This window comes from Myotis yumanensis, unplaced genomic scaffold (genome assembly GCF_028538775.1).
Source record: "Myotis yumanensis isolate MYYU_CA2020_CCGP unplaced genomic scaffold, mMyoYum1.0.hap1 SCAF_20, whole genome shotgun sequence".
NCBI classification, from domain to species: domain Eukaryota; kingdom Metazoa; phylum Chordata; class Mammalia; order Chiroptera; family Vespertilionidae; genus Myotis; species Myotis yumanensis.
In genome coordinates this window covers 6366054-6379372 of record NW_027223771.1, presented here as the reverse complement: position 1 = coordinate 6379372, position 13319 = coordinate 6366054, and the positions used below count along the sequence as shown (strand labels likewise).

General features: G+C 42.4%; 1 protein-coding gene across 9 annotated transcripts in view; it reads right to left on the bottom strand.

The window, feature by feature from the left end:
* AKAP13 (A-kinase anchoring protein 13) overlaps nucleotides 1–13319 on the bottom strand; it is a 160205-nt gene that overhangs the window by 131575 nt on the left and 15311 nt on the right. For all 9 annotated transcript variants that reach the window (XM_070400388.1, XM_070400389.1, XM_070400391.1 and 6 more), the window contains exon 2: nucleotides 6467–6510. In XM_070400388.1, coding sequence (XP_070256489.1) covers nucleotides 6467–6510 — 44 coding nt within the window. The remainder of the gene's footprint in view (nucleotides 1–6466; nucleotides 6511–13319) is intronic.

The window sequence follows — 13319 nt, the reverse complement described above, 5'->3', positions numbered from 1 at the left end:
CAATCAGTGATCCTCATTGAAGTTTCTATCTCTCCCTCTCCCTTCGTCTCTGAAATCGCTAAAACTATACTAGTGTATTTTAAATGCTACCATTACCAAATAGGTCATCTTCCCTACAATGAGCACAGTAAGCGGAGGTAGCCTAAATTCTGTGGCCCTTCCTAATTTTGATTATGTATACAAACACCACTTATTCAAGAACAAGTTTTTTTAATTGATAGAAATTTAAAACCTCTTCTTTCTGAGCCCATCCCCACTCGCATCTTCTGGTATGTTCGGGCTCTGAGGTCTGTTCTGAGGATTAGCATACACAACACACATTAATCCACCACCCCCACCCCACCCCCACGTCCCCCCCGAGGCTGGAAATGGGCCTAGAGTCAACATGAACCCAATGTGGTGGCAGGAAATGGGTCTAAGCTTTGCTCAAGGTCTACGTGCGAGGCAAGTGGATATGCTCCTCTGATTTCCCTGCATGCAACGGGCCCTAACATCACGCACAGGACGGGACCCCCAGCGGTTCACCAGAGCTGTGCACCTTAGACAAGTTGGGGCTCCTTTGCATTCTCACTTCCCTGGCTATCCCGTGAAGATATTTACCACATCTTGTATGAATGTTGTGAAGTTTAAATCAGGGAAATGTGTACTAACTGCCCACCTTGCCAGAGTAGGGTCCGAACCAATACCAGTCCTCTCACCTACTTTCCCATCCTTGGGAAAACAGAGAATATCACCGTCAGAAATGGTCCCTATTCTAATAGAAACCATTGTAACCATTAGATATTGCGTTGTTTTGTACATTTTCAATAAAGATATTCTTTCTTATGATATTCCTCTATCACCAGGATATTTTTGCTTCCTCTCAGAAGCAGATACAAGCAAAAACATTCAGTACTGGAAAAGGAAGGATATAATAAACCAGATGTGTTGGGGTTCTGGAAATTGGTTTTGTAATTGGAATGGCTCTTCTCCTTGAAAATCTAATAAATGTGGGTTTTATCCCAAACATATGGCAGGTTATGATAATTATCCCGTATGACCTTGGAGCATAATTTACATCTTACTCTCTGGTTTTTAAAAGTATTTAAAATTTGTAAGGGAAAATGCCTTTTGGCTTTCCAGAGGGAGACCTAGGGATGTGTTCAATAGAGCTCGGGGACACACAAAAACAAGTTTATAACTGAAGAATCTGAGAAACGCACCCCAAGTTTTCCCTCTTTAAATCTATTCGGTGTTCATTTTAGTTAGCGAGTCATCAGCAATATAAACTTTCTCGGTCAGTGTCAGCCATGGCCACCACCCACGCTGAAGAATCATTAGCCCCATGCCCACAAGAACACTTTAAAACCGTACAGAACATTATTCTAATACATAAAAGCATCCAAGAGCTGCAGGAACTGCAATTAACAAGAAAAATAATTTTACTGTTACAACCTTTGGACAAACATCAATCATTGTAGAAATAGGTAGATATAAAAATTGATACAGGTGTGTGGTCCTTCTACACACACACACACACACACACACACAGTATATATATAACATATTGTGTCAGTTACCAATTGCTTAACGTAACAAACTGCCCCAAAACTTAGTGGCTTAAACCTAGCAAATCCACTTTTGGGAATATATCCAAAGAAACCAGAAACACGAATTCGAAAAAACATATGCACCCCTATATTCACGGCAGCATTACTTACAATAGCAAAGATTTGAAGCAGCCCAAGGGCCCATGAGTAGATGAGTGGATAAAACAATTATGGTACATTTACACAATGAAATACTACTCAGCTGTAAAAAGGAAGAAAATTTTACCCTTTGCGACAGCATGGATGGACCTGGAGAGCATTATGCTAAGAGAAATAAGCCAGTCAGAGAAAGACAGTACCATATGATTTTACTTATATGTGGAATCTAATAAACAAATCTATAATAATAAAAGCGTTATATGCTAATTAGACCAGACAGCCAAACGACCTTCCAGACTAAGCCGCAGCAGCGGGGGCCGAGGCAGAGGCAGTTAGGGGTGATTAGGCAGGCAGGCAAGCAGTTAGGGGCGATCAGGCAGGCGAGCGGTTAGGAGCCAGTGGTCCTGGATTTCGAGAGGGATGTCCAACTGCCCATCAGTCGGACATCCCCCAAGGGGTCCCGGATTGTGAGAGGGTGCAAGCCAGGCTGAGGGAGACACACACACACACACCATGCACAAATTTCGTGCACCAGGACTCTAGTTAATACAGAGAACAGACTGACAGCTGTGAGAGGGAACAGGGATGGGGGCTGGGTGGAAAAGGTGAAGGAATTAAGTAAAGAAAAAAAGTAAAAGCTCATAGACACACACACACACAAAACAATATTTTTTATTTTTACTCCTTTTTCCACTTAAGAGGGATTCCAAGTAATAGCTGTTAATTATTCTCCAATGTCTACAGCCCATAAAGACATTTCCTGTTAACTCCTCTGAAAAAGGAGATCAATGCTATCTTTTCAAATATTCCTCTCTTCTTCCAATCTTCTCTTTGCTACTATTTTTCCTGTTACTGAGCACATTTATTGAGTCTTGTACTATAACTTCTCTATGCATGTACTTGAACTCTTAAATTCAAGCCAACTGACAAGTTGCTGCCTCCTGTAACACTGCCTACGCTAATTACTTGCTGATTCTGATACCTGACCAGTTCTATCACAACCCCCATGAAACTTTAGGTTAATCCCTCAATCTCTCTGGAGCTCAGTTTCTTCACTCTTCCAGAAGACTGGGTTCGACAACACCGAAAATAACAATGATTCCTATGACTCATCAAATTCTTCTCCAGTCTTCACCTCGCCCACAAAGTTCATTCCCACACGTGGACCTGGCTGTGGGACACTCACGTGGCTGCATCACCACATTGTACTCTTTTTCTCCAAAGGAGTATAAAATGATGACAAGGGAAAGTGACTTCCTCTGGTATGTGAAGTGTGGGATTAATCCAGGTCTCTATTTTTGACACATGCTGCACCTTGGAGAGATTCAGGCCTGGCCTCCACAGATCTCTTCTAGAATAAGCCTGGGGCCTAAGATAAGAGGCATCTGAAGACCCTTTCCTCCTCCTACTCCCTCGGAAGTTTAAAAATCTTGCTTCCTTTTCAGCTGTTAGTCTGGGGGAGGATTTGTTTACTGTTGCTAGTGTCCAGTTGTTAGGTTGCTAGGTCAGTGGGGCTTACTGTGTGGGTGGTGATAGGGCCTATTTTATTTGTTTTAAAAATAAATACCAACATTTGTTTCACGTGCCTTTTTCTTTTTCCATCTGACAGCATCTCTTATCCCCTACCCATCCTGGGGAAAGTGAGAAGGGCTATGGAGCCAAAGCGCCCATGTACTGTGTTCATAGAAACATATTAGCAGTCACGTGGTTTGCTGTGTGTAGTTTACTGTAAACAAGTGACTCAGATCGTAAGTCCCATTAGGACTAGAAATAGTAATTCAGAAACAACATTAAAGGGGGAAAGTGAACAATTACACCATCTTCTTTAAATGCCCAATTCCTCTGGAACAGATAAATCAAATTATGCAAACTCAACACCAAAACAACCAAGAGATCAAAGTTTGCATCTCCAATAATTGGACAAGAATATAGTATGTGTTCTCCTAATATGATACACCAATCAGGGCATCATTTATGTCGTATTCCTGTCCCAATCAGGAGAAAACATCATATAAACCAAAACTGCTACAAACTAACGGGACTGTAATTTTCCAAAATGTCAATATGATGAAAGACAGAGAAGCAGAGGAACCATTCAGAGACTAAACAGACATAAGCACAACGTGTAATCCTGGATTAAATCCTGGACTGGGGAGGGGCTAGGAGGAGGATGCTATAAAAGACATTATTGGGATAATCACAGAAATTTGGATATGGACTTATATTATGTAAGAGTATTACATCGATGTTACGATTCCTGTTTTTGTTAATTGTACGGTGGTTATGAAAGAGAATGTCCTAGTTCTTAGGAAATATATGCTGAAATATTTAGGGAAATGGGGTGTGATGTTTGCAACTTTCAAACAACTAAAAAATATGTAATACAGAGACAGATAAGCTAGTGTGACTAAATGCTCATAAGAGATGAACAGAGGTGAGTTGTATTCCTGCAACTTTTCTGTAAATCTGAACTTATTTCAAGTAAAGCATTAAAAAAATTTAAAACATGAAACGGAAGATTGAACTTGGATTGCTTACTTTTAAAAAGGCCTTTAATTGTGCAAGTCTCCACCATTAAGTGCTGTGAGATTTGTGTGTCTTTATATTTCTCAGGATCCAGCCTTTTTCCTTATTTACTAATAGTTTCCTCTCTTCTGTTGACATCCACCCCTGCAGATCCTAAATATAAACTGAGAGAAAAACCTCCACATACGCGTTTTGTCCTCTTGTGTATTATTTCTTCCTCTCAGAGCAGAGAATTGACGCCCTCTCCAATGTGACAGTTACTTTTCTTCACCAAAATAGCCTAAGTCCCTGTGACCTAGTTCATGGAGAATGAAGTACACTCACTCTCCTTGTAAAAAACGGAAAACAAACTGCCCCATTGAGTGGACTGCTGATAGATACACTTGAAACCTGAAGTTTAAAAATTCTCAATAGAGCCCAACTACCCACACAATCATACTTATACAGAAAACTATTAACCCTAGAGTCATATACCTAAATACAAGGGCTAAAACTAGGAAACTGCTGTAAGAAAACATAGGAGTAAATCTTTGTGACCCTGAGTTAGGCAAAACCTTCTTAGATGATACCAAAAGTGCAAGCAATAAAAGAAATAATAGGTAAACTGCACATTTTCAAATTAAAAACTTCTGTGCTTCAAAGGGCACCATCAAGAAAGTGAAATGTTGCCCTAGCTGGTTTGGCTCAGTGGATAGAGTGTTGGCCTGCGGATTGAAGGGTCCCAGGTTCGAATCCAGTCAAGGGCACATGCCTGGGTTGCAGGCTCCATCCCCACGAGGGGTCGTGCAGGAGGCAGCCCATCCATGATTCTCTCGCATCATAGATTGATGTTTCTATCTCTCTCTCCCTCTCCCTTCCTCTCTGAAATCAATATAAATACTTTTTTAAAAAAAGTGAAGTGCTAACCCATAGAATAGGAAAAAAAACTGTGCAAATCATATATTTGATAAGGGACTTGTATGCAGAATATATAAAGAACACTTACAATTAAAAGCTATTGCCAAAAATATATAAAAGACACATAACCCCATTTCAAAATGGGCAAGGGATCTGAGCAGACATTTCTCCAAAGATACGTAAGCGGCCAATAAGCACACATAAAGATGCCTGAAATCATCAGCCATTGGGGAAATGCAAATCAACACCACAACCAATTACTATTTCACACCCACTGGGATGGCTACAATGAAAGTCAGGTAACAGAGAGTGGTGGCATGAATATAGAAACACTGAAACTGCAACATTACCGGTGGAAATGTAAAATGGTGCAGTTGCTGTAGAAAACTGGCCATTCCTCAAATGTTGAAGTTATCATGTAGCAAAGCAATTATATGCTTAAGGATATACCAAGGAATGAAAACATATGCCTACACCTAAAAAATGACTGTTCAAAGCATCATTATTCATACTAGCCCCAAACAGAAAATCACCTAAATGCCAATCCATCAACTGATGAGTGGACAAAATATGGTATATCCATACAATAGAATATTACTTGCCAATAAAAAGGAACAAATATGGATACATGCTCCAACACGAACTTTCCAACATTATGCTAAGTGAAAGAAAGTCAGTCACAAACGGCCACATATTGCGTGAATCCATTTATGTGAACTCTCCAGACCATAACAACCCCAAATCCACTGGCCCCTCACAGCTCTAACAATCCATCCCTCTTAGTTGGTGCCTCACCAAACATGCACTTTTCACCACCCCGATTCAGATAATTCAGTCTCATGAAAATTTAAAAAAAAAACAAAAAACCACCTAAAAATGTCTCTCTCCAGCCCTGATTCATTCATTTATCCATGTCATCTTACAATTCCCACCCTCCAGGGAGATGGTACCTCAGCTTTTCATTCAGACTCCTAGAGCAAGCAGCTCCCTCGCCAATGGCAGAGTGCCACCTAGTTGCAACACTGGGTAACTCACACTGGCAGCAGAAAGAGCACTCCACCCTAACGGAAATGCACTTCAGTGAAAGTAAGAAGCCACAAAATCATTTTGCAGAGCAATGCAATTGTTTTATATGTGCAGCTTATCACCCTAACTAGTTTAGCTCACAGTCTTACATGCATGTATTAGTCATTTCGAATTTACTAAATCAAATTTCATTTCCCAAATTGTGTTAAGCCTATATAAATTCATGTGTAGATGGTTAAAAATAATATGACAATGTCTTTGGGTTTATTATAAGTAAGTAAATAGGATAGATAAGTATAAAATGAAAAGAAATTTCATAATTTACTCACATATAATGGAGCTTGCTGTGGATTAAGTTTCATGACCCAGGACACTGAAAAAGAGAAGGGAGAAGAAATAAGTGAGAATAAAATTAAAAGCTATTGCCAAAAATATAAAAACCACCTGAAGTCTTAGATGCCGGGCGTGGCTATCTGAGCACAATCGGAAGTCCAAAACTGTGGACTTCAGAAGGGGAGGTCCTTTGCCAAATACCCTAAATTTGAGAATAAACTGACCCCATCTTCATAAGTCAGAGAAGCAGACCAAAGTAATTTCATTATAATGTGGCCTAAGTCTTACCTGTCCATAATAGGAAACTGAATTAAAGCACATACTAACCAGCAATATAAACAACAGTACAGAAATGTCATTCATACATGAAAACATAGATAAAATCTCACGCTTTGTGTTCTATCAGATCACAGAATCTCATTATGAATAAACTGAAATCCCAACAGAATAAATAGGAGGTTATCAATGACCAAATGTTTAGAATAAAGAACAATGCCTTAAGTGACAGCGCATAATTTAAAGAACAAAATCCAGTTTGGTCAGGAAGTGTATGTCTGAGATTAAGGCTCACCTAAAGAACAGCTACACACTTGGGGGGGGGGGGGTGGGGGGCGCGCGGATATAACCAGACTCTTAAACCCACTCATCTCCAACCAGAGGCAGGTGCAGGCTTCAGTAAGTGCTGCTGGACAAAGGCAGGACGATGCTGACAGCCAGGTGGCTGACCACCTTCATGCCCACCCTAGTTCATTCTCTGGTCCACCCCACACACTCGGGGCCATCTTTCCTTCCTGCCTGCCTTCATTTAACATTTCTGTGCCCTTAGGTGCTAACATCACCTGCAGAAATCCACAACGAACGCCAAGCTTGAGAAATGTAGCAAGAACCAACTCTTGTAGTAGAAAAATAAAGATTTCCAGCCCATCAGATTCAAACAGCAAGCATGGATTAAAAAGGGAGATTGAAGCGCTTGAGTACTTTCTCAGTGCATTAAATATCCATTTAATTTAAAATTAAGAGATCCTCATCAGTTCCTAACCAGAACTCCGACCAGAACTTTGGCTGGAGATCCTGGCTAGAGGTCCTGACTAGGCTGCTGATCAACTGAAGACTGTCTTCGTGTCATTCCTTCTTCGCCGACTCCGTCCACACCTTTGGGGACCCCTGGACCTGCTGGGATTGGACCCCAGCATGTGCGTCTCCAGGAGAGTTTGGTTCCGGGAGCAGCTGGAGGTCCAAGTGCTCTCCTCTGCACCGGCTTCAGCTGCGTGACCTGCAGGTTGGGTCTGTGGTCTCTGCAAGGCAACTTAGTACCTCATTACTCGGGACAGGACCGTGCCAGCTGCTGCTGCAGTTACGGTATTTGCTTTCACACTAGTTTTCCTGCTGCCCCTTTCTCTACTGTGGGTTTTAAAATGGCTTCATTATTCTTTATGTTGATTTTCGTACTTTACAGCCATTTAAAGAAAATAATTGGTATAATTCCCTTGGTATTTTTCAAAAAGTGCTTTTATTTTTCTAGTTATATTTTGCCTTTTAGTAATCTGAGGTTTAGTTTCTCTATCCTATATAATAAAAGCCTCTTATGCAAATCAAAAAAAAAAATAAATAAAAAATAAAAAAAAAAAATAAAATAAAATTAAGCTCACTGTGCTCACTGCACTTTTAATCAGCTTTCTAGGTCCTGTTCAGACTTGCCTGGAACAAAGGATCCAAAGAACCTATAAACTTATGAACCAATTTGCCTGCACTTAAGTGTTCCTGCTGTCACAGGCAGAAGAAATACCAGTGGAAACTAAAACATGAATTAAAACTTTGGTAATCTGCCCAGGCAGTGTAGCTCGGTGTTTGAGCATCGACCTATGAACCAGGAGGTCACAGTTTGATTCCTGGTCTGGGCACATGCCGAGTTGAGGACTCGATTTCCAGTGTGGGGCATACAGGAAGCTGCTGATCAATGATGAGTCTCTCTCATCATTCATGTTTCTATTTCTCTCTCTCTCTCTCTCTCTCTCTCTCTCCCCCCCCCCTCCTCTCTGAAATCAATAAAAGTGTGTGTGTGTGTGTGTGTGTGTGTGTGTATATAGAGAGAGAGAGTGAGAGAGAGAGAGCGAGAGAGCGAGAGAGAGCGCTTAAGGTTTGCAGTATAATTACCTGATACAGTGTTGGGAACCTATGATTCTGACAAACCTGGAAATTTCATTAATTGTGGAGTTTCTGTTAAAAGCTTCTCTAGTAAAATGTGTCTGAACAAATGAAAGCAAAACCTTAGAAGCCTAAATAAAAATCGGTATCCACAGCAGCAGTCAGCAAACATTTTCTGCAAAGAGCCAGAAGGCAATTATTTCAGGCTTTGCAGGTCAGACGGTCTGTTGCACTATGTAAATGAATGAGTGTGGCATGTTCCAATAAAACTTTATTTCCAAAAAGGAGCAGCAGGCTAGATTCAGCCGCTGGGCCATCGAATGCCAACATCAGGTCAAAAACTCACAAGCTACCCTATATCATAAAAGGCTAATATGCAAACTGTCCCCTTGGGAGTTTGACCGACCAGGAGTTTGACCACTCACTACGACGTGCGCTGACCACCAGGGGGCGGCACGGAACGAACGAAGGCCCCGATCGGCCCTGATTGCCGGCCAGGCCTAGGGACCCTACCTGTGCACAAATTTCGTGCACCAGGCCTCTAGTTTCTTCATAAGTCAAAGAAGCAATGTGTCCGAACTTGAATGCTTTAGACATCTCAATATTATCCACTAAAAAAAAACAAAACAATTCTCAATACAGGAAAGGCATAACGTGCTACACAATATTCTCTACACAAGAAATCTAACTAAATGGGTAGGCATCCCAAGTTCTTTACTGATGAACTTTGAGCAAGTCACTTAACTTGCCTAACTCTGTCTCCTTAAGTTGTTTCTATACATAAGGCACAGTAACCCCTGCCTATACTGTAGAGTTGTTGACAAAATTATAAGAGACTAAAGGCCCAATGTGCGAAGTTGCGCGAGACTCAGACCCCGCAGTGCCGCCGCAGGACCTCCAGCCCCCAGGCCCACCGCGCCGTGAGACCCATCAATGCGCCTCCTGGGGACCGGTCGTTAGGTCGTTACAGCGTTATGGCCACTGGCCTTTTATAATATAGATAATCGAAGTGAAAGGCTTAATTAAGCACACTGCCAGGCACAGAGCAGAAGCCGCAGTTTCTTCTTCCTCACAGTTTCTGGGTCTCACTGGAGACGACCAAGTAAAATACATTGGAAACCATAATGGTTAAATGAAAGGCTGCAGGTACATCAGAGAGGTATTTGTGTCTTAAAACATACTGGTGGGTAAATTACAATTCAAACATACAACCAAATAATCAGAGGAAAGAATCTGGAGGAACAAATACCAAAATGTTTAGTATGCATATTTCTGGGAATTACAGGGAATTTTCATTCCTAAATTATCGGTTTCTAGATCACAACTATTCAAACAATGAACAGACACTATTTTTTTGTAATCGGGAAGAAAGCATTATACACAGCACATCTCTTTTAAGTCCCCCGTCATTAAATGTATCACAACTGGACTGAAAGTGAGTAAAAAGACATTTTTTTCCTACATGGGCAAACTGAAGAAATCTACAATTAACAGTCCCTCAAGCTAATTTAAAAAGGCAATTAAAACAAAAATGGCCGAACCGGTTTGGCTCAGTGGATAGAGCGTCGGCCTGCGGACTCAAGGGTCCCGGGTTCGATTCCGGTCAAGGGCATGTACCCTGGTTGCGGGCACATCCCCAGTGGGGGGCGTGCAGGAGGCAGCTGATCGATGTTTCTCTCTCATCGATGTTTCTAACTCTCTGTCTCTCTCCCTTCTTCTCTGTAAAAAATCAATAAAATATATTTAAAAAAAAAAAAATGCCTGTCCCGTATGTAGTAACATAAACCAAACTCACTATTGTTCAGCCGTGCCCACACATTGTACTAGAGAAGCCTTTCACAGGAGCTCCGCAATTAATGAAATTAATTCAAGTCCGGGGTTGTGGGAATCATAGGCCCCCAACACTGTACCAGGTAATTACACTGCAGACTGTAAACTCTCTGGAACCTGTTAGCTTGGTGATCTCGGCTCATTTCCTAGAACGAGCTGCTCCAGGTTTGACAAACCAATCACTTCAGTGGACATGGTTTTTGTCATTCACAACAGAGACGTTTCCAAATGCACCAAAAAAAAAAAGTGCAAACCATCGCCCACAGCCACCCCCAGTCTCTATCTGAGCAGTGCAGCTGTTTGGGATCCAGCCAAGTATAAATAGACATGTTTTACCTACAGGGTACCTGCATAGCAGAATATGCTTCAAACGAATTTCCATGGCCAGGGCTCCTGCAAAGACTGGGCTACAGTAAATCCTTCAAAACCCACAAACATTTGGGATGAGGGTGAACATGAAAATGACGATGCACACTCTGAATTTTTGTTTAACAATGTTTAGCAGTTTCTCAGTCAGAACTCTTCCCATAATAATTTCTTCAATACTTAAAAAAAAAAAAAAATTACTTCGATTTAAAAATCAGAACTCTGACTTTCTTACACTCATCTTAGCACGTACTTTGAAATGGGAGAGTACCCCATAACCTTTTCGGTGCTTAGGTTCTCCTTTTCTTTATATATGTGCGTAATATCTGCCTGGCACACTAGCTCATCTCATATTTCTGAGCCCCAAGAATGTTACATGTATATAGCTAGTTGCTGAGCTTTAGGGATAAATACTACATGGCAACTGCCGACTTAATAAGGGACACACATGTAAACAGTAATGATATTATAGTGTGATAAAAGTAATAATAAAAATTTTACAGGGATCAGGAAGGAGCAATAAACTCTCTAGAAGGTGGAGGCCCAGACAGCTGCCTGGAGAAGGCCAACCCTTGCCAAGTTTCACCACGTGGGCACAGGAGAAGCACAGTGACAAAGGAACGCAGCACTGTGAGTTAAGACCTACACGAAAGAGTAAGAGTGTCAGCAGGAGGTGATGGGAGAGGAGTCAGGAGAGAGCCCTGTGAAGCCACATACCTCAAAAGCTGCTTGGCCTTAGAAGCCAAAGAAGGGAGAGAGAAGAAAATACACAAACCTCTGGCACAGATCTACCCTACAGAAATGACAGCCACACCCGGCCGGCATGGCTCTGTGGTTGAGCATTGAACCAGGAGGTCATGGTTCGATTCCCGGTCAGAGCACATGCCCGGGTTGCAGGCTCCATCCCCAGTAGTGGGCATGCAGGAGGCAGCTAGCTGATGGATGATTCTCTCTCATCATTGATGTTTCTCTCTCTCTCTCCCTCTCCCTTCCTCTCTGACATCAATAAAAATATTTTTTAAAGAAATTAAAGCCACACAACTGCTATGCACCAACAAATCTCTGCTTGGCTTTGCTTTTCCTTTACATTTTTTTTTTAAGCCCAGCTCAAATGTTTGTTCAGTCACAACTGCAGATTCAAAGCTTCACAAGCGGTAGCACTGGAGGAAGTTGGTAATCATGTAGGTTAAACTCAAACCCAGACACAGCAAGAAGCTGTTGTGTGACAACCAGTAAGGCCAGGCCGGACGCCTCTGTGATTTCCCTGAGGTATGGCCAGTGGCTCCCAGCCAATTCCCCCAGGCCCTGGGGTCCTCATCCTAATCCTAGCCATAGCCTGTCAGATACAGCACTTTATCAGCAGAAGGGGTCTCAGAAGCAGCCCGCACCCCCTGCCGCCCCACGCAGGAGTCACTGGTCTGTCTACCTGCCCCTGCTTGCAGACCTGAGTGCCAAGGCCTTATCACCTTGAGAAAATCTCTCCTGCTCCATCTGCACCTCTGACTCAGCCTCCCACAGGCCATTTAGTTCTGTAGCTCCCCGCTGCCAACACAGGAGGAAGCAACCTTTGAGAAAGGTGCTTCTGGGGTACCCACCTCTTTTCTTTAGAAAGTTCCAGGAGAGAGCTTTAAAATGTGGCATGGCCGGTGTGGCTCAGTGGCTGAGCATGCAGGAGGCAGCCGATCAATGATTCTCGCTCATCATTGATATTTCTTTTTTTTTAAAATATATTTAATTGATTTTTTACAGAGAGGAAGGGAGAGGGATAGAGAGCTAGAAACATCAATGAGAGAGAAGCATCAATCAGCTGCCTCTTGCACACCTCCCACTGGGGATGTGCCCGCAACCAAAGTACATGCCACCCTTGGTTGGAATCGAACCCGGGACCTTTCAGTCCGCAGGCTGACGCTCTATCCACTGAGCCAAACCGGTTAGGGCTCATCATTGATATTTCTATTCTCCTCTCCCTTCCTCTCTGAAATCAATAAAAACATACTTAATGCAGTCTAGTCCCAGAAGTATAATCTAAGAGCTCATTAAAGGTAGCATGGATCCTACCAGGTGTTAAGAAATCTAGCCTGATCGATGTGCTTCATGGGCCAGAGAGCTGTTACAGGGACCAGCGTAGGGGACTGCGCAGCATGTACCTGGACCATCTCACAGCAGAGGCAGAGGAGCTGCTGAACGCTATACTTAGCTCCCACAGGAAGGTGGTGCCTCTGGGAAGAGGAACTCATGCACATGTTATTTCAATTCTCTTTTGGTGTTGAACACACAGGCTTGTGGTTTCCTGCAAAAATGGCCTGTGCTGCTTTGCAGGGACCTATATGGAGAAGAAAGCTCCAAATGGCTGGCCATTCCACAGGTGAGAGCTCTGCCCCCAGCTGTATCCTGTTATCCAAAGGAAACGGAACTGTCAGCTGCCAGAAGGTCCAGACACAGGAGAGCAAGACCATAATTTGAGTAAGTGCTGACACTCTTATCCCTATGGCTGTAAGAATACGAGAC